This window comes from Nipponia nippon, unplaced genomic scaffold, assembly GCF_047370975.1.
Source record: "Nipponia nippon isolate SJK-2023a ecotype South Korea unplaced genomic scaffold, ASM4737097v1 scaffold_29, whole genome shotgun sequence".
Lineage (NCBI taxonomy): Eukaryota > Metazoa > Chordata > Aves > Pelecaniformes > Threskiornithidae > Nipponia > Nipponia nippon.
Window position 1 is genome coordinate 6,248,448 of NW_028262346.1, and position 27,765 is coordinate 6,276,212.

Genomic DNA, 27,765 nt, shown 5'->3' on the forward strand with positions numbered 1-27,765 from the left:
TCAGCTGCTCCATTCTGAACTCCCAGCCTGATTTTTGGAGACACTTGTCTATTAACACCTGCAAGCCAAGAGCAGTTGTGCTTGCTGGGAACTTTGTGTGAGGCTCCTGCAGCTCCGGGGCAGCTGCCCACGGCGTGGGATGCTGCAGGGCCGGAGCTGGAGCCAGGCTGAGCTGCGGATCCCTTGGGTTTTACGGACTAAGTGCAAAAGGCATGCACGCTTTATCGCCGTGCACTCGATTCCTCCTCCTGGAAAATGTGAGGATCCAAATTCCACCTGAAAAAAAAAAAAAAAGAATTAAAATTATGCGCTAGACATGAAAGCCAGTGGTCAGCCTCAAGTGTAAACTTGTATACATTTTACCACAAAGAGACAGGCTGCTTTTATCAGGCCAATGTGCAAAATAATAACTGCTTTAGGAAAAAGATTAGAATTCATCCCCAAATTAGCTAGGGGATAGGGATTTATTTAAAAGAAAACATTTAAGTCATAATAGAATATATATATATAGAATAATAAAAATAAAATGCTAGAGAAATGCAAAATATGGGAGGCAGATTTAAGGCTACTGAGCTGCAATATGTATCTATTTACTCAAAATGCATTGAATCCAAACATGTGGATGGAATCTCTTTTGGCTATATATTTCAGCTAGTACTATAGAAATACTCTATTTGTTGCAAACATTTCATTGTGGTTGCTTTTCAATCTTCCTCTGACTGAAAGTATTCAAAATTTTTTTTCAGTCATATCAATCCTTTAGTAGATACAGACTATTAATATGGGACTTTGCAATTAAACACAACTTTAAAAAATATTAAAATACTTTCAAGATTTATTTTGAAAGTAAGTTGGTTGCATTTTGTACCATCTCCAGTAAAACATTCCAAATATACTTTTGATACTTAGCTCTGTTTTGGGTACTTACAATTTGACACATCACATTTTTTACTTATAAGTGTACTTCAGATTTTTTTAATTACATCTAGTACTGAATAGGTCTTACAGGTCTGGAAGAGATTTTGTATTTCTGAGCTATTCTTTGAATTTTTAAATTACAGGGTCAGCAGTGAAACAATAGTAATCCCGGTCCGCGCAGCCTTGCGTGCCGCAGGAAATCCTTCACTTTGTCTCTGGGTACGCAGTGGCTGTTAGTAACTTCATGCAGCTTTAGACACATTTTTCATTTTCTTACATGCTCACTTCATTAAAAAAATTCAGTACGAGGCTGGAAGGATTTCTGCTTCTCCAATTCAGAAATATTTCTTCTGAAAAAAACAAAACAAACAAAAAAACCCCAAACCCACAAGCGAGTAAGCAGAGGCTTTACCAGTAAGCGTGTATTTAAAGTAAAACTTGTGGTTTCTTCTCTCTTCACTGGGTACGGCCTATGTGGGAGGATACAGCGCTGCCTCCCATCTGCCTTGAAGTCATTCAGCATTACACCATCCTCCCTGAACCAAGTCATCTCTGGTTAAAAACAAAAACAACTAACAACTCCAAAACTAGGACCTAATCTAATAAATGCTTCCTCTAGCCCCTTGCTAAAGACGCCTTTAATACTAATTAAGCAGCACAGATGCTTAATTACCCAATATTGGCTGGTAAAACCCAGCAGCAAAGAAAGATTTTGTATCTCTTCCTTCCCCAGAGGACGTGGGCTGCAGCTCGGGGGTGGGTGAACCCCTCGGTGTCCTAAGCAATTTTCCCATGGTCCCTGTTTGGCTGCTGCTGGTGGCTGTAGAGGAGCCTGGGTGACTTCGGCGTGAAGGAGTGGGAGTGCAGCGAGGAGATGGCTTGGCTGGGTTTCAGCGGCTCATTTGTGATTTCAGATGCTTGGTAGCCTGCAGCCCAGCTTGGAAAATGGGCGTTGCTTAAATGTTACTCGGAAGGTGAAGTGTCTATATATTCCTTCTGCAGAGGATGCTTAGTCATGTGCTTATGGATACTGCCATCAGATGCATGAGGATGAGCTCGTGAAAAGTCATTCTCCCAGTCTGGAGCTGGAGGGGAACTTTTGGCTTGGGGCTGGTTGCGAGATAGGAGCAGGGATGGAGGAGCTCTGCTCCCCCTGCAAAGAGCCGGGTGAGGGAAGCCGGCCAGGAAACCCTCACGAGCCAAAGTGCTCTCACAACCAGCTTTTACTTTGACATGGGAACGTGGCTTGGGGTTGCTCCTGCTGTCTGCTCCAGTGCTGAGCTAATTTCCTCCCATTGTCTTTGGGGAAGTGCAACAGAGGAGAGGTGGTGGTGGTGGCCCCCTGGAAGCTCAGATGTGGGGCTGCACCACTGGGGCCCTCCGCAGCTGAAGGAGCCTCCACCACTCCCTTCCCCTGTAAGCCTTTCTAGAGATGTCCCACTGAGACTCTCATTTCTCAGCTGCATTTCTTCATGGCGGAGGAGTTCTTATCGCTTCCTTGTGGAGGTAACTAATGCTGAAATCATTTCACTCTTGGCAGAGGCGGTCGAAGAGCGATAAAACGGAGCCAAAGGAGTGCAGAAGAGGCGCTGGGCTGTACTCCCGAAATTCCTGGAGCCAGTATCACCTCTTGCCTTTCCTCCTCCCTTCCTAATATTTCAGCCCATCTCCCTGAAAATTCAGAATGAGTCCCCTGGTGTTTCTCCTAATCTGGCATTTAAAATCTCAGGCAATAAAGCTTTCACCACTTCCCTTAGGGAGACAATTTTCCAGCCTACGGTTCTCCATTCAAAAGCTTTCCACCCTAATTCTCAGCTCAAACATGCCCTTCCTTAATTTCACCCCATTGAAATCATTAACGTATCACCAGTCTTCTCCCTTCGTGCCACTTCATTCAAATATTTACAGATCACTAATGTCTCCCTGCTTAGTTTACTAATTCTGTTGTACCTTTGATAGTCAGAATTTCTTTTTTTCTTTCGTAATGCCTCCAGGCTGCCAGTTCCTTCAGTTGTGGCTCTTTGAGGTCCTTTCTATTTATCACTCTTCTTGCAAATGCGAGGCAGATGCTTACCACCCTTGCCTGTGTTATGCTTTTCTGTATGTCGTCCAAAACTGCGTTGCCTGTTCCTTGCTGCCATGTCCTAACGCCTGTGCAACAGTGTGCCGTCCTCCGGGCGCCTTTCAGGAGTCATGCCTCCAAAGCACATCCTTCCCTGTAAATATTGATTCTGGATTATTTTCCCAGAAGTAGCCAGCTGGGTTGTGGAGGTTGATTTTAGTTGGTGGGAGGGCACGGCTAGAGCTGCGTAGGAAATCAGAGCAGACTCTGGATTAGAGCCCCCAGCAGCCCCACACAGGGCAGGTTTTATCTTTTCCTAAGTATGGATTTCATTAGCGCCCTGCTTGTTCCCTCTTATGCCGACACCGCCAACATTGGATGCAACAACGAGGCTGGTGCTCTTGCAAAGGAAGTTTTTTACATGATTGGTGAGAAATATCTTGCAAAGTACTGTTTTAAAAGAGAATAATGGAGTCCTGAATACGTAGCTCTACTTCTACCTGACTCTCATTCTGACTTCTCCTCAATGTGCTAAATTCTCCTGAGGTAGCGTGTGATGTCTGTCTTTGTTTTCCCAAGTCCATGTAGGTGATTTGGGTGGTGGTGGTGGGTAGACGCATACGCACATTTCTATACTATCAGCCCTATAACTGATTCTGTGCCACGAGCAGTGGCTGTGGAGGAGCAGGATCCTCCAAGGGTGCTTCTGCCATACGATGCATGTTTAACACTTGAACTTCCCCAGCGTTTGTAGGCCCTGATCAGTATTTAGGGACTATATTGAAATGATTGCTGCCACGTTTTCAAATTGCAGACTGCTACCTACAATGTATTGTGCAGTTGTGCAGCATATATACCCCGGGGCTGCACAGCTAAATACTCCGATTAAGTAACACCAGAACGATGTTTAATGTATGCATTATAATGTTGCCCTAATTGCATACCGTGCTTCCCCCACCCAGCCCCCAGGTCTCTGATCTCAGGGAGTGCAAAGGCAGGATCACCAGGATCAGCATTGGAGGGAGAACGAGCACTGGCTGAGAGACTTTGTGGTGCTGGGCTCCTGCTGCCTTCGCCTGTGTCTCTCCCGAGCTCGGCCCTCCTCATCACCCAGCCCCTGCACCAGGGGAAGATGTTTCTTTCTTCTCGTTTCCTGGTTTCCTTCTGCTTCCTCCTCTGCTCTTTTCCTCCGGTGAGTCAGCTCCAACCACCGTGCTTGGTTTGCACACTTCTGCTTTGCTGCTGGGAAACCAAAGAAAGTGCTGTGCCGTTAGCCTGCAGACAGGTCTCCCTCCTGGCTGATTTACCAGCCCTCGCCTGCCTCAGCTTTCCCCTGTGGTGGGCGACCCACGGCTCCAGCCAGCGTGAACTGGCTTTGGCGGTGGCTGCCTGCCGCTGTGCCCCTCACGCGGTGTCGCAGCCTGCCCCGCCGCCATGGGAACAGGCACCTCGACTGGCCGAGGCCAAGTGCATCCCCTCAGGCAATGCCTCGCAGGGGTCTCACTGGGCCTGCGGCGGCTCGGGGATCTCGGGAGGGGGGCTCTCCCGCGGGTGTAGGCGGGGAGGGGTGTGTGGGTGTCACGGGGGGGAGGGGGGGGGGCACACCCGGAGGGTGTGAGGGATACGCGATACCCGCGGATATCCGGCTGTGTGCGACAGTCCTCTCCTCTTCTCTTCCTCTTCCTCTCTTCTGGCAGAGAGGGAGGGGGCGGGGCCGAGGCCGGCAGGCCCCGCCCCCGGCGCCGCTCTGCGCCGCGGGGTGGCGCTGGCGGGCGCGGTGGCCGCTGGCCGCTCTGCGCGGGCGTTCGGCTGCTCTGGCGGCGGCGGGAGGAAGTGACGCTGCGCAGCGGAGCTCTGCGGCCTCCGGTGACGTTTTCTCTGGCGTTGGGGTGGCAGTGGCGCGGCTGAGACCCGGCTCCTCCCGGCCGCTTATGCCCCAGCTGCTGCTCCTCGGGGGGAGGCTAGGAGGGGCCCTTCGTCGTCCAGGTGAGTGGGGCTGGCGCTGGCCGCGGCTCGCCCGCTGCGCGCTCTGGCGGGGCCGGGCCGGGCCGCCTCGCCGCAGCCGCGGGGGTGCCGGGTGAGCAGCGGAACCGTTGCTGTTAGCCCCGCTGCGCGCGGGTGGGAGGCGACGGGGCACCACAGGGGGGGCGGGTACGCCCCCCCTTCCCCTGGGGCCGGCGGTGGCGGGAGCGGGCGGCCCGGCGGTGCCCCGGAGCGGGCGGGCACGGCCCCGCGGCGCCTTGGGGGGCCTGGTCCCACCACCAGGGCTGGGGAGGCGGCCCTGCTCGCCCCGGGCATCCTCCGCGCCGGCCGAGGGGTGCCCGGTGGGCGGCTTTTCGCGCTGACCGCCTGGGTGAGGGGTGACCTCCATCCTGGAAGGCAGGAGTCCATCTGAGCCGCTGCTTTTTTTTGTCCTAATCTTGCCCGGAGTCAGTGGATGAAAACCTTGCCGCAACTCCTGGAAGCAACTTCTGGCCACTTTGTGTTTCCTAGGACTTCTGTAATGTGTTGTGGGATCGTATTAGCTGTTTGGAGAAAAAAACTTTGAAAAACAAGGTGTGTAACTGCTCTAGCTTTATGCTTCTCTATTTTTTTTTGCTTTGTTTACCTTGGGTGATGTGGGAATATATATTTTATGTGGAAAAAAAAGTTCAAGTTGTTCGATGCTTATCTAGCCTGAGTTTCCCTTGAGCTCCTAACATCTAATGGGTTGCAGATGTGGCTTTCAGTGACACAGCCATCCGAGGAGAACATAAAAATTTAACCGTGCTACTTTTTCTTTTTAAAAAGGGCAAAGGTAATCTGAGCAGACTTGTAATATTTTAACTATTTCCCCAATTCCAGTATTGTAACTTTCTTTGTATTGAGGTTATTAGACACCTACTTAAAAGGCTACTTTTTGAAAGACTTGGTTGGTTTTGGGTTTGTTTGGGTTTGGGTTTTTTTGGGGTTTTTTTGTTTTACATTGTGTAGCTGGTAGGGAGAGCTTCTACCTTTGTTAAGTAGCATTTAATTGTATTTATGTCGTAGTTTGTTAATAGCGGAACTAGGCTACTTGTATTAAAGTTTGTAGGTACGTTTATGATTCCACAACTGCAATACCTCAGTTAAACAAGGTCTCAGTTGTAACTAGTTGCATACTTTAAACCAGCGCAAAGTACCTAATAGCATTTCAAAGGCTGAAAAAACTTGTGCGTAGAGGTGCTACGATGTAAGTGTAGATCCTCTTTGGTTTTGCTTGGTTTTTTCACTGGCAGGTAATTCTGGCTTTGAAGAATGAATGTGTAGTAAATCTTTGAACCCTTGAGCGTCTCTTTAAAAATGTAAAATTTCTCTTAATTTCCTCCTCTCTCCCCAAAGATTTTATTTGGTTTGAAGACTTCTCTGGTACTTGTCAAGCATAAGAGCAAATAATAGTTTCACTTATAGGCAAGTGCTAGCCTACTTCCAGTTTTCAAGCTAAAATTTTAAGTACAAACAGTAATAGCTCTCCCCTTAGAACAGCAAACAAATGTTAAATTTAAAATGTTTCTCTTAAGCCTATTAAAAAACTTAATGTTTGACCTTGAGGTGGAAACAGGGTATGGTGTCCTTTGAGGTCTTCATCTTGTGGTTCTCCTGCCATAGTTAATACCTGTAATTGCTCTTTCTGTCATATAAGAGCTGAAAGTCAGGCAGTCACAACAGTGCAGCTTCCACTGTTGCTCTGGAGGAGGAAAACATTGCCTTTGCGGGGTGAATCGGTTTGTAACAAGCACTGAGGAGAACAGTAAGTTGCTTGTCATGTGTTTGCTAAACCCAGACATTCCCCCTGTATAGACGTACGATAGAAAAGCAGTGAGATGAGTGAGTGTTCGACACCAGTCGTTGTTAAGCATCATTTTCTGAGTATTTCTCACATCTAGTGATCTAGAAGAGTCTGGTGCTGGCAAAAGAAGCTCCAAAGGGGATGGTTATGTGGCTACTAAAAGCTAATAAAATACTGCTTTCTGTGGTTCTGGTATACCAATAACACTGGTGTTCTGTCTAGGGGATTAGGAGGAGGGACGGTGGGGGTGATGGAAGGTGTTACGTGAGTTTGGGCAGCTGGTATTTATGCTCAAGTATGAGGATAACAGTTCTGACTCATTTTTAAACACTTGAATCTTTAATTATAATGTGTCGACTATTTCTGTTTGCTCTTCAGCCTAATTGCTAGTTGGCATCATGAAGAGGTGTGATGAGAAATTCTTGAGAAATCAGGAAGAGGAAAGGACTGTGGTCTTACACATTCAAGTGTATGATATGTATTGCAGTGCAGCCTGGCCATCTATGCTTGCGTTTGATAAGTGCACGAAGGCTGTCTGCTTGGTAGAAATTAAAGTGCACAAACAAGTTGGGAAACGAGTGGATGCATTAAACCCGATACTGCAGAGGGAGGGGAAAAGAGAAGGAACCTGAAGCCAACCACAAGGCAGTTGAGAACAGTTGATATGGAGCGGTCACAACACACAGACCAAGCACTGCTCTAACTGATAAAAGAGAGGTAGGAAGGATGTTTGTGTGTGTTTGACAAATGGGCAGATGACGCTGGCAGCTGACAGTGTGGAGGAGGTGGGGATTAATGAGGTAAGATAAGATTGGATGAACAAAGAGTAAATATAGAGAATCATGAGGGGCTTTGAACACGAAGCATTAGGGAGATAAGTTGGTGTAACTTGATCGGAGCAACGAGAAATAATTGCCTTGATTGTCCTGACCCCTCATCTCCTTGCTGTGTATTTACCTTTAAAATGCAGGCTTCTTTGCCTTGCCTTGATTTTTGTTCACTTTCTTTGCTATATCTTGTATATTATCATATCAACTCCCTGCTCCACCAAGGATGTATATGCCTTCTGTGACCCACCTGTATATCAACATCTCAAACATCTGTTAATGAGATGGGAGCCTCTACGTACCACACAGTGAAAGGAGCTGCAGACTGAGCATTTGCAACTGTCTGGTTACTCTCTAGATATGTCACCACTAGATATGTTAAAGCTTTGGAAACTTTTAAAATGTGTAAATAGTTTCAAGCAACCTGTATTTAATTTTCTATAACATTTCAAAGTTAGTGTGTTGATGGTACTTTTTGACAGAATTGGGTCTATGGTCAATCTCAGCTTCTGTGTTTTTATCTGCAGTTGTCTAAACGACTTACAAAACTGTAAACATTGACAGAAACTGAGCAGCAGATTTAATAACACATTTACTAGATCAGAGTGAAAGATTTAAATACCATAGTTGCAAGTGTATTACTCACACCTCAGAACAAGCACTCTGGAAAAGAAGTACCAAAACTTGAAAATCTTTGCTGGCTTGAATGTTATCAGTAGCAATGGGGAACCAAAAATGAAGCAGAAGTGGGAGAGGGGGACAGGCACAGTGCTGGGAAAGAGCTCTGGGATAAAGTTGTGTGGTGCAGTGTATGTTGCTGCACAGTTACAGCTCCGAGATAACCTGAGGCTTACGTGGCAAGGAAACCACTTATGTCTTGTTTTTCTAGTATGTGAATTGAGGTTCAGCAGAGAACCAACACTTGTGCCTTTAACTTTAGCACTGTAACTCGGGAGCAACTGAACTGTTATGACAGCGGAATCTGTGGCAGCAAATATTATTGCAGGGAACTTTTCATGGTGATTTGTGTTGTCTTTCTGTTGCATCTTTGTTCCAGGTTTTTAATGCATAATGCAGTTCGGAGTCTGCGACTTGGTCTAGAATGCAGTGTCTACAAATGTGCAATTCTGAGCAAAAATAAAACAGGATAAAAGAGACTGTAAATAAAAATGTGTGTATAGTGTAAATATTAGCCTCTGCAGTTGCTTTCTCGTAACAGAGTACATCTCTGAACTAGACTGGTGTGACTGATACCTTGTCACTTGTTCAGTGTTACTGCTAAGGGTTAGAATTTAAATTTGTGGTTGTCCATTCCCCCTTGTTAGTGTTCCCTCTTCACATGTCTGATCAGGATGAATAGAGCCTGTACAGTATAGCAATTTCTCCACGGATATGACTTACTTTCTGCAGTTCAGGCACGCATCGATTACTCATTCAGGACTGAAAATGAGATGCGGCTCGGTCACTGAGGTGTTGCCGTTACATGTTGCAATGCATTACTGAATGCATGGGGAGGTCAAGTAATATTCCTGTGGTCATGTGGCGAGTCAGCTTTAGATTTGGAATGATCCAATCTAATATCCCTTTTTATTTAAGAAGGTATTTAGGATTTTATATCAATTTGACCACGTAGTCTGTCTCTTGAATGCTCAGAAATTGATTCAAGTGGCAGAACAGTGTACAGGCTTCAGCCCAATCACGCCTTGTGATATTTGGTCTCCCAAGAAGACAGCTTAAAAGCTGTTAGGACTCAATCTGACAGCTTTTTAATCATAAGCAAAGCAGGTGGTCACTGTTTAATTAAATGCAAGTATTTAAGACTCTCTCAAGCTAGTATTTTTGTATCCTAGAATCATAGAATAATTAAGGTTGGCAAAGACCCTTAAGATCATCGAGTCGAACCGTTAACCTATCACTGCCAAGTCCATCACTAAACCGTGTCCTTGAGCACCACGTCTACCCTTCTTTTAAATACCTCCAGGGATGGAGACTCAAACACTTCTCTGGGCAGCCTGTTCCAATGCCTGACTACCCTTTCGGTGAAGAAGTTTTTCCTAATATCCAAACTAAACCTCCCCTGGCGCAGCTTGAGCCTGTTTCCTCTTGTCCTACCACTTGTTACTAGGGAGAAGAGACTGACCCCCACCTCGCTACAACCTCCTTTCAGGTAGTTGTAGAGAGCAATAAGGTCTCCCCTCAGCCTCCTCTTCTCCAGGCTAAACAACCCCAGCTCCCTCAGCTGCTCCTCATAAGGCTTGTGCTCCAGACCCTTCACCAGCTTTGTTGCCCTTCTCTGGACACGCTCCAGCACCTCAATGTCCTTCTTGTAGTGAGGGGCCCAAAACTGAACACAGTACTCGAGGTGCGGCCTCACCAGGGCCAAGTACAGGGGCACTATCGCCTCCCTGGTCCTGCTGGCCACACTGTTCCTGATACAAGCCAGGATGCCATTGGCCCTCTTGGCCACCTGGGCACACTGCTGGCTCATACTCAGCCGGCTGTCAACCAACACCCCCAGGTCCTTTTCTGCCAGGCATCTCTCCAGCCACTCCTCCCCAAGCCTGTAGCGTTGCATGGGGTTGTTGTGACCCAAGTGCAGGACCCGGCACTTAGCCTTGTTGAACCTCATACAGTTGGCCCCGGCCCAACGATCCAGCCTGTCCAGGTCCCTCTGCAGGGCCTTCCTACCTTCAGGCAGATCAACACTTCCACCCAACTTGGTGTCATCTGCAAACTTCCTGAGGGTGCACTCGATCCCCTCATCCAGATCATCAATGAAGATGTTGAACAGGACCAGCCCCAGTACTGAGCCCTGGGGAACACCACTCATGACTGGTTGCCAACTGGATTTGACTCTGTTAACCACCACTCTCTGGGCTCAGCTGTCCAGCCAGTTTTTTACCCAGCAGAGAGTGCACCCATCCAAGCCATGAGCAGCCAGCTTCTCCAGGAGAATGCTGTGGGAGACAGTGTCAAAGGCTTTACTAAAGTCCAGGTAGACAACATCCACAGCCTTCCCCTCATCCACCAAGCGGGTCACCCTGTCATAGAAGGAGACCAGGTTAGTGAAACATGATCTGCATTTCATAAACCCATGCTGGCTGGGCCTGATCCGCCAATTGTCCCGCATGTGCCGTGTAATGGCACTCAAGATGATCTGCTCCATGACCTTTCCTGGCACTGAGGTCAGGCTGACAGGCCTGTAGTTCCCCGGATCCTCCTTCCAACCCTTCTTGTAGATGGGTGTCACATTTGCTAGCTTCCAGTCATCTGGGACCTCCCCGGTTGACCAGGACTGCTGATAGATGATGGAGAGTGGCTTGGCCAGCTCCTCCGCCAGCTCCCTCAGTATCCTTGGGTGGATCCCGTCTGGCCCCATGGACTTGTGCGCATCCAGGTGGAGGAGCAGGTCAGTGACTGCCACCTCTTCAACAACTGGGACTTCACTCTGCGTCCTATCTCCATCTCCTAGCTCAGGGGCCTGAAAACCCTGAGGATGACCAGTCTGACTATTAAAGGCTGAGGCAAAGAAGGCATTAAGTACCTCAGCCTTCTCCTCATCCTTTGTGGCAAGTTTCCTTCCGCATCCAACAAAGGAGGGAGATTCTCCCTGGCCCTCCTTTTGTCACTGATATATTTATAAAAACATTTTTTGTTATCTTTAACTGCAGTGGCCAGTTTAAGTCCTAGCTGGGCCTTTGCCTTTCTAATCTTCTCCCTGCATAACCTCACAACATCCTTGTAGTCCTCTTGAGTCGCCTGCCCCTTCTTCCAAAGGTGGTAAGCTCTCCTTTTTTTCCTGAGTCCCAGCCAAAGCTCTCTGTTCAGCCAGGCCGGTCTTCTCCCCTGCCTGCTCGTCTTTTGGCACATGGGGACAGCCTGCTCCTGCGCCTTTAAGTCTTCCTTCTTGAATAACATCCAGCCTTCCTGGACTCCTTTGCCCTTCAGGACTGCCTCCCAAGGGACTCTCTCAACCAGACTCCTAAACAGGCCAAAGTCTGCCTTTCTGAAGTTCAGGGTAGTGGTTTTGCTGACCCCTTCCTTACTTCTCCAAGAATCGAAAACTCTATCATTTCATGGTCTCTGTGCCCAAGACAGCCTCCGACCACCACATCACCCACCAGGCCTTCTCTGTTCGTAAACAGCAGATCCAGCGGGGCACCTCCCCTGGTTGGCTCGCTTACCAGCTGCATCAGAAAGTTATCCTCCACACACTCCAGGAACCTCCGAGACTGTTTCCTCTCTGCTGTGTTGTATTTTCAGCAGAAATCTGATAAATTGAAGTCTCCCATGAGAACAAGGGCTAGGGATTGTGAGACTTCAGCCAACCACTTGTAGAATGCTTCATCTGTTTCTTCATCCTCTTTGTGTGGTCTATAATAGACTCCCACCAGGATATCTGCCTTGTTGGCCTTCCCCCTGATGTTCACCCATAAGCATTCAACCTTATCACTACTGTCCTTGAGTTCTAGACAGTCAAAACACTCTCTAATGTACAAGGCTACCCCTTCGCCTCTCCTTCCTTGTCTGTCCCTGTGCCTTGCTAGAGAGACAGTTCTAAGTAATCTGGCAAAAGAAATATTTTAGGGAAAAAGGTTGGTAAAGAGTAGGTCAGGAAGCTGTCTACTAATTCCATGTGCTTGTGGTTGGAAATACAATGTAAGATAAGGGAGGTTTAGAGGCTGTGTCCTAATGAAGTAAGTTGGATGAAATGCTGGTAGCCTGAGGCCTCATCGTCTTTAATAAGATGTCTTTTGGAAATGAAGTTGTTGTTGTCGGAAAGAATGGGCTTGTGTGTAGCAGTTTACTGATAAATACGATTTGAGTTGTCAATAGCTATGGTTCCTCCAGAGCTGGTAATACCTTTTGATCAGCACTATGTAGAATCTGTGAGGAGTTATAAAAAAAAACATTTCTTTGAGTATAGTTTTTAAAAAGCCTCTAAGGTAGTTTTATTTTCCATGGTTCCAGTTACTGATATTGATAAGTCAACCTAAAGGCAATTCACAGGCTTTGAATCCGCTTGTTGTAATAAAGAAAATCCAGCAATTGTTGAATACTATAAAACTAAGCTAGGGAAATTTAGTGAATATCTTGCCAGAGTTAACTAATTATTGAGGGCTTATGAAGTTATAGACCTCACCTCAATTTAAAGCTGGTTTGATAACAGACACTTGGTTTCCTTTTTTTGTTTTACAAGATCAAACATACACTGTCTGTATGGAACTCATCAAGCTAAAGCAATAATAAGACTATGTTGAATGAATGGAATGGGGTTGAATTCATGCTCCAGACTTGATGCTCTTTTTTCTTCTATCTCCCCTTTTGCTGGGGAAGTTGTATATATTTACGTCTCCTGTTGCTAACCATTAGTTTTATTCTTAAGAAAGCTCTGCCAGCTGAGACTCTCTTTCCTAAATCAAGAACAATAATGCAACAAATAATTTGGGGGTAAATGATGCTTTTATTTAAGGGTAAGGTTTTTTTCAGCTGTTGTTTGTCAGAAGCTTATTCTGAATTAACCTCCTGCACTGTCCTTTTTCTTCACCGGGCTTCGTTCTCCTCCCTTAACAGACCGTGCCACAGTCCCTCCAATTCTGCCAGTGTCCGCAGATGTTTGTCTATGGCTGCGGCATCCTACAATAATTTAACTTTTTTGTTGTGATAGTTTCTCCTCCTTAGTTGAGCTTTCCTAAGAGTTTTAGGATTTGTAAAGATACAGACTCAAAGGTTAGCTATCTTGAGTTAGCTATGCGCTTGAGTATGGTTTGGTGGCATGGGTGAGCTTTCTTGGCGAGAAGGTAGCGGGTTGTTTCTAGTGAAGCTACGCCTGTTGCTACTGAGTCCTAATTAGGTCAGGACAGACCAGTGTCGTGAGTGCTTTCTTCTTTAGGAACACTTTGGACACGTAAAAACTATGGTATCAATTGTTAGTAATCCTTAGTTAGTTCCTGCACTTGGGTCACAACAACCCCAGGCAACGCTACAGGCTTGGGGAGGAGTGGCTGGAGAGCTGCCTGGCAGAAAAGGACCTGGGGGTGTTGGTTGACAGCCGCCTGAACATGAGCCAGCAGTGTGCTCAGGTAGCCAAGAAGGCCAATGGCATCCTGGCTTGTATCAGGAATAGTGTGGCCAGCAGGACCAGGGAGGCGATAGTGCCCCTGTATTCGGCCCTGGTGAGGCCACACCTCGAGTACTGTGTTCAGTTTTGGGCCCCTCACTACAAGAAAGACATTGAGGTGCTGGAGCATGTCCAGAGAAGGGCAACGAAGCTGGTGAAGGGTCTGGAGCACAAGCCTTATGAGGAGCAGCTGAGGGAGCTGGGGTTGTTTAGCCTGGAGAAGAGGAGGCTGAGGGGAGACCTTATTGCTCTCTACAACTACCTGAAAGGAGGTTGTAGCGAGGTGGGGGTCAGTCTCTTCTCCCTAGTAACAAGTGGTAGGACAAGAGGAAACGGCCTCAAGCTGCGCCAGGGGAAGTTTAGGTTAGACATTAGGAAAAACTTCTTCACCGAAAGGGTAGTCAGGCATTGGAACAGGCTGCCCAGGGAAGTGGTTGAGTCTCCATCCCTGGAGGTATTTAAAAGAAGGGTAGACGTGGTGCTTGAGGACACGGTTTAGTGATGGACTTGGCAGTGATAGGTTAACAGTTGGACTTGATGATCTTAAAGGTCTTTGCCAACCTTAACGATTCTATGATTCTAATCTGGTGGATGCTGAAATCAATTGGCACCTCTTATTACTGGTCAAAAAAAATCAAAGGTTTGGTGTCAAGAACAGCCAAACAGCAGTTGGTATCTTACTGTTACTAAAATTTTCATCATTTGAATGCAATGTGACTTTGCCTTTAGTGTAATGATACCATTTATTTTTCAGTAATATACCTACTGCAAATTCATGTTGCAATATTTAGATCTTATACTGCTAACTTAATAATTAAAGCAACAAATGAATAATCTTAGTAGCTTGTGGATGAGAAAATGACTGAAGATCAGGGTTTGGTTTACAGTTCTTTTCCAGCCTTTCTGTAGAATTTGGGCATGTCACCTGATCCTTTTTCAGTTGGCCAGACCATAAAATGGATATGTTACTGCCCTGTGGCAGGAAGATACTGGTTTAAGGCAAAAGCACAGCACTGGTATTGAATTAAAGTGTTTGAAGCTTTAAAATACCTGAGGGTCGGTTTTGTTTATTTCCTGTGTACTAGCATGTGGCAAAGATGTGTAAAAAGGACTGATCATAAAATACTTACAAACTGTAGAGTCGCTTAATATCGCTTAATTCATCTTTGTTAAATGGCGGTCGTAAATCCATGCCGCTTCTCATTCAGCTCGAGCTCTTAGATAGCTGTAAGAGATGAGATGCTGGCAAGTTGCTGTGTGAGCTACGGAAGTACCCGCAAGACAGCCTGGGCGGTTGTAGTGTTGCACTGTTAGTGGAAAGGAACGTTACACAGAACTTGACAAAACAGCTCTCTTGCCTGCTAAGAGTATCTGTCCTCCTCATGTCAAGGGTTGTGCAATTTTGGAGTGGTGTTTTGCAAGGTCAGGTGAATCGTCCAATGCTCTTCCTTGTTCCAAGTCTGTTGCCGCTGTCTGTTGTGTAAGACGCTCACCTTGCTCTCCTTCTGGACCCTGACTGATCTCATTCGGCCAACTAGCCCGATGATGAGGTGCACAGCTTTCCTCTGGGAAGCTGAATTACAAAAGAACTTGATGGGTGCTAACTGGCCCAGCAGGTAGACGGTTCTACCTCTTTACAGGGGTAGTGGACTTGAGATGGACTGAAGGGCTCCTGGAACTGCAGCCTGTGTCCCGTGGCACTCATTGCTGCTTCAGGATTTCCAAATAACAGCAATAGCAAGATACATTTGTGCCTGTCTGTGCTGGACCAGCTTTGATTTTTGCAGGAGACAGCACAAGCCCTTCTCAAATGAATATTGCAGTACAGAGATGACTTCACTACTTTGAAGTTATGTTGCAGTTGTCCTGATCTGCCAATTGGAACTATTAGCGGATAACACAATGTTTGATTACTTTCAGGATACTTCAGATAAATATTCTTAATAGAAAGAAAATCTGTGCTCTGAAAATCAGGATTAATTTGTTACTGTTATGCTCAAGTAATTTAAAATGTGGCTTTTCTGTGAGTGCTACTTTATTGACCATGGTAGAACAATAGACCAACACTTCTTGAGAAGAAGAGGTCTGTTTATATAGAATGGCATGAACCAGCAGAGGAAGCACAGAATACATTTCCTTTGAATAACAGAAATGGATAGGTAAAGTAGGAAAATTTGTTAAACTCAAAATCTTAGAAAAAGATGGTACATCTGTATGACTGTCTTCAGTAGGGTGATCTTCTGAAAGCTAATATATGTCAGAGAGAAAAAGAAATGAAGCGTGGCTATCCTAGCATTGATTTCTGCCAGTAATTTTGTTGAAAGAATAATGAAAAATCTAAGAGCGAGTAGCTTACATTTTTAGGAACAGATAGTAATAAAAATATGCCCCCTCTAATTTTTAGAGTAGAGAACATTGTAGACTTTAAATCACTGCGCACTTGAGAAAAATGGTTTCACTATGAGAAAGAAATGAGATTTTGAGAAGGCTAAGTGCAGGCAACCCTGTGTGCCTTTATCTCTATGCTAATGAATTTATTTTTACGAGGACTATGATTTTTTTTTTTTTCTTGTGGGGTTCCAGTGCAGCTGGTGAATGTTTCTGGAAGCCTGTGTGCAGGCTTGTGAACTAACTCATAGCTGGTAGTTACCTTTCATTTGAAAGCGGCAGAATATGTGCATTAAGCATTACAATGCAAAAACCTGTATTTAAATGTAAAGTCTCGCTTCTTATTCATGATGAAAAATGTTGCTTTTCAAGGTTGCAAAGGATGCTCTGCAAACCTTCAACACATATACTTGTAATTTTTGTTCAGTCTTGGATAATTTGCATATGCAGCCTGTTGAGCGCTCAGTAGGAGCAGCCTATTTTTAACCTTCATTTGTTTATGCAAAACCAGTTGAAACACAGCATTAGTTTAATCCTTTCTTCTTTTGTTTCACACTGCAATTCTCTTACCAGGGTCCTATTCTTTAGAATTGCTACCAGGCCTGATTTATGAATCATCTGATAAAAAGCCAGCTCCACTCCCAGAAATGTGCCTTAGGTACAATTGTATGCCAGTGAGTCAGCTTTAGGGCAACATTTTCAAAGGAACACTATATAAATTACACAGTATCCATGTGGGGGTGGCTTAGTGTTATGAAAAATCTTCTCTGGAGCATCGTGCACACACATCCACACAGAGCTGAGTCAACTGTCTTCAGCTAAATTGAGTGCTGGTCACACTTCTGTTGTTTTAAGTGCACGGGTGTGTGTGACACTTGTAAGAAAATAAAACAGAATGTATGGTATCTTGGGGAGGAGATGAACAAGCCCAAAAGACAGCAGTTGAGAAGCGCAGAAAGCTTTGGTACTTCTACGTTTGTCTGGATGCAGGTTAGTTTTTTCAGATAGAGGTCTAATTATTTGGATTGATTAGTTTTTAGTTACTTAGACATATTGTCGGGCATGTCTGTATATGATGTTACTCGTACTATAATGTCACTGGTGAGTTTGCAGAATTAAGCATGTTGGCTCAACAGAAAGGAAGGCGATTGGAGTAGAAAAAAAAGCGTAACCAACACACAGATACACCAACAAAGGGTTTTGGTGCACTTTCAGAAGTGGCCGGAGTCACAGCTTCACATCTTCAGAGTTATGTGGCTCTCTGTCAGAAGAGGACATAACCTTGGTCTTTGCCAAAAGTTTCTCCTGTATTAGGAAGTGGACTTGTGCGTTACAGTCAACTTGTCAGTACCCAGGTCATGTGCTGCTTCTGTCCTTTCCCAACCCACCATCCTTAGACACATAGTCTATCAAGTGTTTGATTCAGAGTTCTTGATGGGCTTGCCTGAGTGTTTACATTAAAAAAAAAAAATCATGTTTTACATAATTCTATTAGCCTCGGTTGTATGTTTGTCATTACCTCTCTCACACCTCTGACTTATTCCATCTATGCTCAGTTACGTTGGGTAAATGTGAGATAATGTAATCCACTGGTGATGGAAATAATTGTTTAAGTATGAGCCACTATTAGTCTTTAGTTCTGTATAAATACAAAAACATATTCAGATTTAGATGAAAATACTGACTTCTGTGACGCTGGAGCTGTGAAGTAGTAGATGCTCTGGAAGGATCTCTGTAGTTAGCTGTGTATGCTGAACAAGTAACTCCTATGCAGCAGTGCAGTTTAACTTTTCATTTACATAGTCACAAAAGCTTAAAGAACGTACTTGATGTTATTTTCTGCAAAAATGTAAGTACAGTTTCTCATTTTTTTTAAAATTACAGCTTGTGAATGAATGGCTAGCGGTGCGAGGAGGTAGGTTGTTCAAACTGTTTTCTTTCAGTGCTAAAATGGCATTAAAAGACAATGTTCTGCTAGAGAATTTTTTTCATTTAAACAATTGCTAGAACTGTCATAAGAAGGTGATACGGTTGTAAGCAGGGAGAAGTAGTGGTCAGTTGGACTCTGAATAAGGAAATGGGTCAGTAATGAGCTAAAGTGGCTTCTAACAGCAAGCTGCTATGAAAAACTTAGTACTTTTGAAGTAAGAATCTGTCATATCCACAGCTACTGAGAAAAAGAGCTGGTTTACTTCATATAATCTAGGCATTCTTTATCGTGAATTGGTTGAATAACACCTAAAATGATAATGTGCAATTAAGGTTAGGGTATCATGGTGTTTATTAAGTATTTCAGGCCTTATCGTTTATTTGAGTGAAACTCATTTCCTTCTGACATTGCAGGATATACAATTATAAAAAACATTTAGTGAGAGCAAACCAAACAAAAATATTATGAAGGATGTATGAGTGGCCAGTTATTGATTGATAAAGGGCATGCATGCCATCTTTCATATAACTTTGTGCAGTAGTATGTATTACTTAATAGCATACATGCCATGATAGTTGTTCTTTAGGAAGCTACTGGCACCTCTGTTTGAATTTAATTTTTTGCTTTTTAATCATTTTTATCTTCAAAAATCTGTTCTCAGAGCAAACAGTGATGTGAAAGAAATACTCGGTACCTTCTTCTGTGTCTGGTTGGAACCTGTGAGTTCAAGGTGCGATAAGACCAAACAGCAGGTAGTTTTTAATCAGATTTGTTTTTTTCTAAAGGGATGTTTTTTTGCTTGACCTCCCTTCCCTTGTCTTCCTGTCAGCTCTGGCAGAAAATTTCATTTATTTTCTGGTTTTGTTTTCTGCTGGCTTAGTGACGTGAATCTACCCAAGAAAGTATGAGCCAGTTCTGGTGCAACGGAGGGAATATGACTGTGCAGTCACGATTAGGTGCTAAAAGAGTAGGTGGTAAAACCCATCCCTGTTAGTGGCAGCAAACTGTTAGACTGACTGGGCTGTCTCTGCTAATCTGACCTTCAGAATCCGTCTGGATTTCTTCAGTAAAGAGAAGTTTTTGTAGTGTACAAATTGTGTGCCTTTATAAATGAGTCCATGATTTGAAAATATATCCCAGGGAAAGGTAGTTGGATATTTAATGGCTTCTGCATACTGGTGTGTTCTATGTGTGGCTGGAAAATAAAATAACTTCTGTTGGAAAAATCTAGCACAGAAGTTTTTACAGAATTGCCTTTTAAAATCATCAGTGCAGTATCTGTGCATCAGAAAAAGGAGAATGACATTTCTGAGCAATGTCTAATTAAGTATCCATCTGTATCTGTAAGCGTCACAGCTTATTTTTCAGTGCTATGTTCTCATTTAAGCAAGAAACTGGTCTTTCTGTAGCATTACCTTGAGATTACCTTTTCTAATACTGTTACTAGAAAAGTAAGTGGAAATAAAGGGAGTTTTTCACTATAGTCTCTTCCTCTCTCTCATCTATACATTTCTCAAGTAGAACTAAATCAGTACATTTCTTTCTTTCTTTGAGATAAGGCTTTCCTTGGCATAAATATTTTCCTCTGAACTGCCTGTATTGTTCCCTGCAGCAAAGTCTGTTTGAGTCATGACAGACTTATTTTCCCACTGAGATAAATATTAAGTTCTTTTTTTTTTATACATACTAATACTAGAATTGTTGACTTTTTAAGTAGCCAGTTCGAGGAATCTGGAGAGTACAAACCTCATCAGAGCAAGTATTTTTTTCCACACAGAAGCACACATCAATGTTGACCATATATACTTTTGCAAAATTACTAGTCCCTGTGCTGCCTTCTCACTGCAAATATAATTTGCTGATCCCTGTGTGAGGGATCTAGCCAGCATGGTTTGAGTAGTGAAAGTAAGATCCTACTTAATAATAAAAAATCTTCTTAAGTCATTGAACAGACTTCTAGCAAGGTGGTACCATGTACATGAAACATTATTTTTTGCTGGCTGATAGGCCAGAGAGATGGAAAGGCAAATACGGGTGTTCTTATAGTCCCTTTGGGAGCTGTGAGGTAGACGATGTTCCCAACTAGGACGTTTGTGAAAAAAAGAGTCTCTAGTTCACTTTGGGTGCCCTTTAGCTTTGTGTCAAGCTCTGTCCTTTGTGCTCCCCAGGCTAAAAGGATGAATAGTGCAGAAACTGTTTTGTTGTTATTAGTATGAATATTTAAATACATTTCTTTTGGCCAGCCTGATATTCTTTTTATATGTGTTTGGGCAACCAAATTTTTCCTTGCATGTACATTTCAGAACTCTTAGAAAAGATATTTTTCATTTCAAAGTGCATGACCAGAGCAAAGCTGGGCGTTGCACTAGCAGGTACAATATATATCCCACTGTGTATAACTCTTGGCCAGTTATTCAGTCATCAACTCTGTGTTTTAATTATCTGTATAATAGGAGAATTATTTGATAATGTAGATTTGCGGATGAAATATGTAGAAATATATCACAATACTGATTTTATTACAGTATGTGGATGCATTTTTATCTCAGAACATGTATTCATCATTTGAGTTTGTTGATGCTGTGCTGTGCCCTTGGAAATAAATTGGTTCTTATGTGATATTTATTGTCTACCTTAAATTACCATCTCCAGAAATTCTTCTTTTAATTTGCTTTCATGAGAATTTTAGTCAGAGCAAGTATTGGCAAGCATTTGTCTTATATATATGTTCCTGTATTTTACAGTATGTATTTTATTCTTTTTTTTTGGAAGTAAAATGCTGGGTTTACTGTTTGTTTGGGGTTTTGGTTTGGGGTGGTTTTTGGTTTGGGTTGTTGTTTTTTTTTTTTTTCATATTTAGCAGACCTAGAGTTGTCATCTCCATCTTTCTTGTGTTGTCTGATATTAACTAAGCTTTCTTTCCTTAACTGGTGTTTCTCTCCCATAAATATTTTCATAATTCCCTTGCACCATCCAGCATTTCATTCGTTAGCCTGAAGGACGCATGAACCCTATTTTAATATTATTTAAACATGAAGTTGCCAAGTGGGTTAGGGCAGACAGGACAACACTGAGCTTTTCACAGTACCTTTTAGAGGCAGGGAAGTAGCCTTATTCTGTGCTGCAGATGGAGGAGGGGAAGCAACATACAATTACAGGCAGCTTGGGATGGATCAGGAAACTGAAGGAGGATTGCGAGGCTACAGAAAAAATCTCTCTGAACCATCCATGCTTTCTCAGGCTGCTCAAGTACTAATTGCCCTTGTCTTCAGAAATGCATTTTTTAAAAGCAGTAGATTAAATCTTACTACTGCTTTTTCTTTTCTACGCTTTTTTGAAGTGCCATAAATTTATCATTTACTATACTCGTAAACCCATAAATGATTTGTTCCATACCATTCATCTGTAAGCAAATGTGGTAATTGAAAGATCTTTATTCTATGTTGAATTCCAAGTGAAAATTTAGGTGAAAGGCAAAGTGTGAATAATGAATATAAGATGATAAATATTGATCTCTCAAATAAAATTTCCCTGAAGGTGCTTCAGGTACTTTTGGGTTGATAATCTGAAAGTTATCAGTCAGATAAATAGCTTGGGTTTTGTATTTACACTGAAGCAATGCAATTTATTAAATTATAACTTGAAGTAAAATGTAGGATACTGGTGTGGGTGGATACTGTTTCTTGCTTGCAGCCCATACTATTTGATGCTGTTTTCCTGGCAGATTTGAGAGAAACTAGATCAGCCTGTAAGTTTTCATACAACCAGGACTTGTATGGGAGACACTCAAGGAGCACTTGAATGGTGTGTTAGATACTCCTAGAACATCTTTACATGGCTCACCAGCATGGTGGTTCTCTGCTGAGAACAAATCTGTGTAACACATAGCTAATGCTTCTGAAGACCTTGCCTGTAGATGTCTTAAACCCTGTGTCCCTGACAATTTAGTATCATTTCATGGCACTTCTTGTAAATACATCTTTGGTACGTGAGATCTGCTGGCAGAGCAGTTCCACTGGAAAAGGAAAGTGTGTGTAGTCTTGCTTTGTAATGTTCAACAGCTGCTTGGTTTCTGTTCAAAGTTGACTGGTTTTCTCCTATGTTGGTACTGTAAGTTTGCAAGTTACCATAAAACCATTGTAATTTTATAAGGTTGAGGTGCTGTTCAACTGAAAGTAGATTTCTCATAGATACGGAAACTGAACTATTGTCGTGGTTTAACCCCGGCTGAGAACTGAGCACCACACAGCCATCTCCAGGAAAGCAGGGCTCCATCATGGGTAACGGTTACTTGGGAAGACAAACGCCATCACTCTGAAGGTCCACCCCTTCCTTCTTCTTCCCCCAGCTCTATATGCTGAGCATGACATCATATGGTGTGGGATGTCCCTTTGGCCAGTTTGGGCCAGCTGTCCTGGCTGTGCCCCCTCCCAGCTTCTCGCTGGCAGGGCATGAGAAGCGGAAAAGTCCTTGACTAGTGTAAGAACTGCTTAGCAACAATTAAAACATCAGTGTGTTATCAACATTATTCTCATCCTAAATCCAAAACACAGCACTATGTCAGCTACTAAGAAGAAAATTAACTCCATCCCAGCTGAAACCAGGACAGCTATATTCTGGTCTGTCCACATACATGCCTACTAAACCTGGGAATTTTCAGGCTGGCATTGTTCATAAGAGCTAAAATTCTCCATTAAAATACGTTTGAAGTTCTAGGTAAAGAACTTCAAAGAACTTAAAGAACTTTAGCATATGTTGCTTATAATATATTGATTTAAATTTTATAAAGTAAGAGTTTAGAAATATTTTTGTTATTTTCTGATCTGTTTTGATTATACTAGTGAGGTGAACCGCATTTAATGTGATTCCAGTACCATCTTTCATGGCTGTGTAAAAGGAAGAATAGTTTGGTGTCACAGGATGAGTTCACTAGGAAAGAGTGAATGAAGAAAACCAATATGATACTGAACCATACTGTCTGTAATTGAAAGCAATGAGTTGTTTAGGTAATACTGTGAAGAGCAGGATGGAGTGAGTTATTTGGGTAAATTATTCTTACTGTTCTGTTCTTGTGCAGGCTGCTGTATTTCTGAAGTCCATATCTAGTTCATACAGTTTTCAAGACCATGTGCTCCATGCTTTGAGACCAGGAGGACCTTGGTGTTCTGAAATGAAGATGGAGGCAGTGGGAAAAGCAGAGGAACTTGTTGATTCAGAAGTTCCACCAAAGACCTCTGAAAAGCAAGAGACTGCTCCTGATGAAGATGGGCCTATAGAATTGGAGGCACAAACTCAGAAAGACAACGTGCCCACTGCAGCAGACTCTGCGGTGCTCTCTTCGATGCCTTGCTTACTGATGGAACTGAGGCGAGACTCCTCGGAGTCTCAGCTAGCATCTACAGAGAGCGATAAGCCAATGGGTAGTCGAGTTTACGAGAGTGACTCTTCTAATCATTGCATGCTTTCCCCTTCTTCCAGTGGGCATTTGGCTGACTCAGATACATTGTCTTCCACAGAAGAGAATGAGCCCTGTCAGGCTGAAGCTGCTGTAGAGGGAGACCCTTCTGCAGTGCCTGGGGCTGCAGTTGGGAGGAAATCCAGGCGATCCAGGTCCGAAAGTGAAACTTCAACAATGGCTGCCAAGAAAAACCGACAGTCTAGTGATAAGCAGAATGGTCGAGTTACCAAGGTAAAAGGTCATCGAAGCCAAAAGCACAAAGAAAGAATCCGGCTGTTAAGACAGAAACGGGAGGCAGCTGCTCGCAAGAAGTACAACCTGCTGCAGGACAGCAGTACCAGTGATAGTGACCTGACGTGTGACTCAAGCACGAGCTCATCAGATGATGATGAAGAGGTTTCAGGGAGCAGCAAGACAATCACTGCAGAGATACCAGGTAGAGGATGTTTTTTAAACTGAACTGTAACGCATCTGACATCGTTTCTCAGCTGTCATGCTAAATTAGATGAGTGACACTTGAGAAAAACCAGGAGAACTGCAGCTCTGTGTAAATTTGAAGACTGCAGTATATTAACAAGACACGGGCAAATTTTAAAATCTGTTCTGACGTTTCAGTGCACTTTTGTACACCAACAAACCATAGGAATGGTAAATTGGAGGAAGGACTATCTTTGAATTCTGGAATTTTCAGATCTTTTCCTTTGTAAGCCTATATGAACTCCTATCAGTGCTGTCAAATCCCATTAGATGGTGATAATCTAATAAATACATTCTTAAGATAAGTGGCCAGCTTTGCTTTAATATATTAAGACCACAGCTTGGCAGCTGTGTTAGAAATAACGTGGCATACCTCTTGCCCGTGTTACAGTAAGGCCCTGTTCATTATTGCACTTATGCTGTGCTTTCAGCTCTAAGTTTCAGTGCATGACAAACCTACTTAGCCTTATTGTAAATTCTTGCAGATTGCAGCTGATCACCTATTTTAGGACGTGAATATGAATTTTTTTTACACAGGTGCCCAAGCTATATCCACACCTAAATTTTCAACATTTTAGACAAAACTGTTACCATTTTCCTATGTCATAAGGATCTATAATTTCTATACTTTTAATTTTCTGACACATTTGTGTTAAGGTTAGAGACAGCAAATTATAGGGGCCTTCTCGTTATTTTATTAGCAAAAGAAAGATGAATTCTTCAAGTTTTTTTGTCTGCTGAGTCTGTTATTTTATTAGCCCAGGTGCCGTGGACAGGATTTTGTGTGAATTATTCTTGCAGCATATTATACCATAGAACCGTCAACATATGGCAATCAAAATAAAATCACATCAAAATAAACTTTTTGGCTTGCCAATTTTTACTGGGTTGCATGCCTTTTTGCCTCTTGTGCTAGAAGATTTTTTTTTTTGAGAAAAATATCAGCTTACATAGGGCAAGAACATTTAAAGGAAAACTGCAATAATTAGTCTTAAGTTGCTGAACTAATGGTTGCTAGATGAATTATTTAAAATATTTGCAGCAGATTTTACAAATAACTGTTTTAACTGACTTGATTACGGTGAATGATTCTGTCAGCATGAGAACTGACATTTTTCCCACATATTGCTAGGAAGCAGGTTGCACAAAGGAAGTTAATGTTTATTATTAGAAAGTCTGGGAAAGGCATAGTCCTCCTATAATTATTGTGTAGTAAACTTTTAATAGAAATTCTAAAATTGTTTTTACCGATTTAGTAGTTAGTCAGACTTCTAGCTTTCATAGTTTTGTGCCTTTTTATTTACTATTTTACACTTTGCTGGGCAATTAAAGCCTGATTTAAAGTCTGTTGAAGAAGACTATTTAGTTGAGTTTTGGGACAGGTTCCTCCCCACCCCTAAAAAACTCAAAAACACACAGAGTAAATCCCCCAGGTTATATTCTTTTTTTTTTTAAGTCATAGAAGTACCTTGTGACCCAGAAAGGCACCACGTGGTATTTTCAGATATGCTTAGATTTCTGACTTCCATTGCAGAGGCCTGGCACCACTCTAGGGTACTTTTTCTGTGTCACTGGGCTCTCCCGTATTTGAGCTCTCAGTCATAACCGTGAGGTGCTTGCAGTGAAGAGGTCCCATTGCAGTGTATGAAAGAGCTTGATGATTTCGTGATGATTACACCAAGGCCCAATTTTACCTGTGATGCAAAATGTGGGAGTGCAAAAACCATCCTGAGGAAGTGACCTTTATTTTTGTTTCATAGCCTGTATCATCTGCTTGATACTAAATTACATTTAAGACGTTAAAACTTTTGAGCTGTCCTTTTGGAATTAGGTGCAATGCATACCTGCCACGTTGCGGTTTTCCTTTAAATAGAAACAACTTTGGTTTGTGGGAAACAGTCTCCAAGTACAAGAGAAAAATATTCTCTATAGAGATAAGGACAAGGTTGGCCAAAAACGCATCCCATGCTACTCGAGGGTTAATGAAATGTTGTGGTCTTAACAGATGCAGTGGAGTTGTGAGTCTGGGTAGGACTCCCAGCACTCCGTTGCAGTGGTAGGTTCACATGCCATCTGCGATCCCTCTTCTTGGAACGGGCAAAGTGCTTATCTTGAATTATTTTTTTAACTAGAAAGCCATTTTAGTTCACTTAGCATTACACTGTGAATATCCTCAAAATTTAGGGAATGAGCATGTAGTTAGAAAATAATACAGGGTATCAAAAAGTATTGCTGGAAGTTCAGGCCATGAGTCTCCTCTGTACACAGTCAAAAGCTAAGACTTGAACTAAAAGCTCGATACTTGAACTTGAGTGTCAAGAAACTACAATGCATCTGTCAAAGTCATAAGCATGGAAAAACTTTTCCTTTTGAAAAAAAAGAAGTCTGTACACATTGATGCAGAAGAGTTTTTTTACAGGTAGCCTGTGTTCCCCTTAGCATTACTGTATTTGGACACTTCAGCTGTAGTGTTGGTTACTGTCTCAACATAGCTTATTATTGGGACTGATTTTCAAGTGTCTGTTGTCTGAAAAATAGCTTTTCCAACAGAGATGCTCTAAAATTTTTAGTGACAGTTAATTTAATATGGCCTTGTACGAAGGTTGTACATACTCTGGCTCTTAACCTTCTATTGACACATGTAGTGTTACAGAAGACAGACCACTTGTGTGTGCCACGTTAGAGAATACAGTAGTAGTCTTTCATGTCGTGTTACTAAACCTCTTCCGTTTTAATAGTGCAGTTATTTTTTTCAAACCATCCACATGACTGGCTCTGAAATATGTTTGGCTAAATTAGTAAGGTAAGGAAAATGTTCAGTGAAATACATAATAATGCCGTGAACATCTTTAGTGTTATTAGCTTCATTTTGTGCATGTACCCAAGTTGTGAACTGAGCAGCTGTGCAATAGAGAGTCAGTTCTCTCTGCTGAACTCAAATGTAATGTGGATTAAAATACTGTCAGGCTTGTTTTTCTTCTCAAAAAAGACTGGAGAGTAAAGAGTTAAGATCTTACTGGTGATACTTCAATACAAATATTGTGAGCTCATTAGGAGCTAAGCATAATATGATATGTTATTCTGAATATATTTGTTATTCTGAATATATTATATGGTGTTAATTTATACCTGAAAATACAGGTTCAGTCTAAACTTCATGGACGCTACTGAGAATCTTGTCACTGACCTGAGCAGTCATAAGTTTGGGATCTTTAAGTCAGAGAATGCCATGATTTTTGAATTATTGCAGTTGAGGAGCAATTTCTTACATTTTAATGACTGAGCCTCTCTGTTGGCATTTAGGATTTTACCGTTCTTTAACAAGTACTAGGTAGCATTCACTTTGAGCATAAGAGGATGATCTTTGAGTCCTGAAATAGGTTCTGCTAGACCTGCTGCTGTTGAAAGTTTTTCCTTTAAACAATTTCAAATTTGACCATGCAAATTAACTCTGAATGAAATTGGCATGAGAGCAAGTCTGGGAATCAACATTTATTTCTGTGTAAACACTTTTCTTTGGAGGAAGGGGGTTTTAAAAATTCAAATAACGAAAAAATTGGCATTTCACCACCATTGTGCTTTCTACAACTTGGGAAAATCTGAATTGATATAGGGGTGACTCATGTTTTAGGCTTTCAAAAGAATCTGTTGCAAAGTTTGAGTATTGATGTTAAAAAAGGTTTTGCGGCTCATGTTTTAAAAAAGAAGAAAAGGGGTTTTAGTATGTAGAAATCGAAAGAGAGGAGAACAATGTGTGTGAGGGACTGTCAGCCAGG

At 42.8% G+C, this 27,765-nt stretch overlaps 1 protein-coding gene across 6 annotated transcripts in view; it reads left to right on the forward strand.

Annotated features, from left to right (window-relative positions):
- The first annotated feature begins 4,800 nt into the window (after positions 1-4,800).
- Positions 4,801-27,765, forward strand: part of ARK2N (arkadia (RNF111) N-terminal like PKA signaling regulator 2N) — a 51,048-nt gene continuing 28,083 nt past the window's right edge. The window contains exons 1-4 of one of the 6 annotated variants that reach the window (XM_087763685.1): positions 4,807-4,966; positions 5,415-5,536; positions 23,132-23,474; positions 23,571-23,948. In XM_087763685.1, the coding sequence (XP_087619811.1) occupies positions 23,225-23,474; positions 23,571-23,948 (628 nt within the window). In that variant the 5' untranslated portion in view covers positions 4,807-4,966; positions 5,415-5,536; positions 23,132-23,224. Of the gene's footprint in view, positions 4,967-5,410; positions 5,537-23,131; positions 23,949-27,765 lie in introns of all 6 variants that reach the window. The other 5 variants (XM_087763684.1, XM_087763682.1, XM_087763680.1 and 2 more) reach the window with 5 other exon arrangements.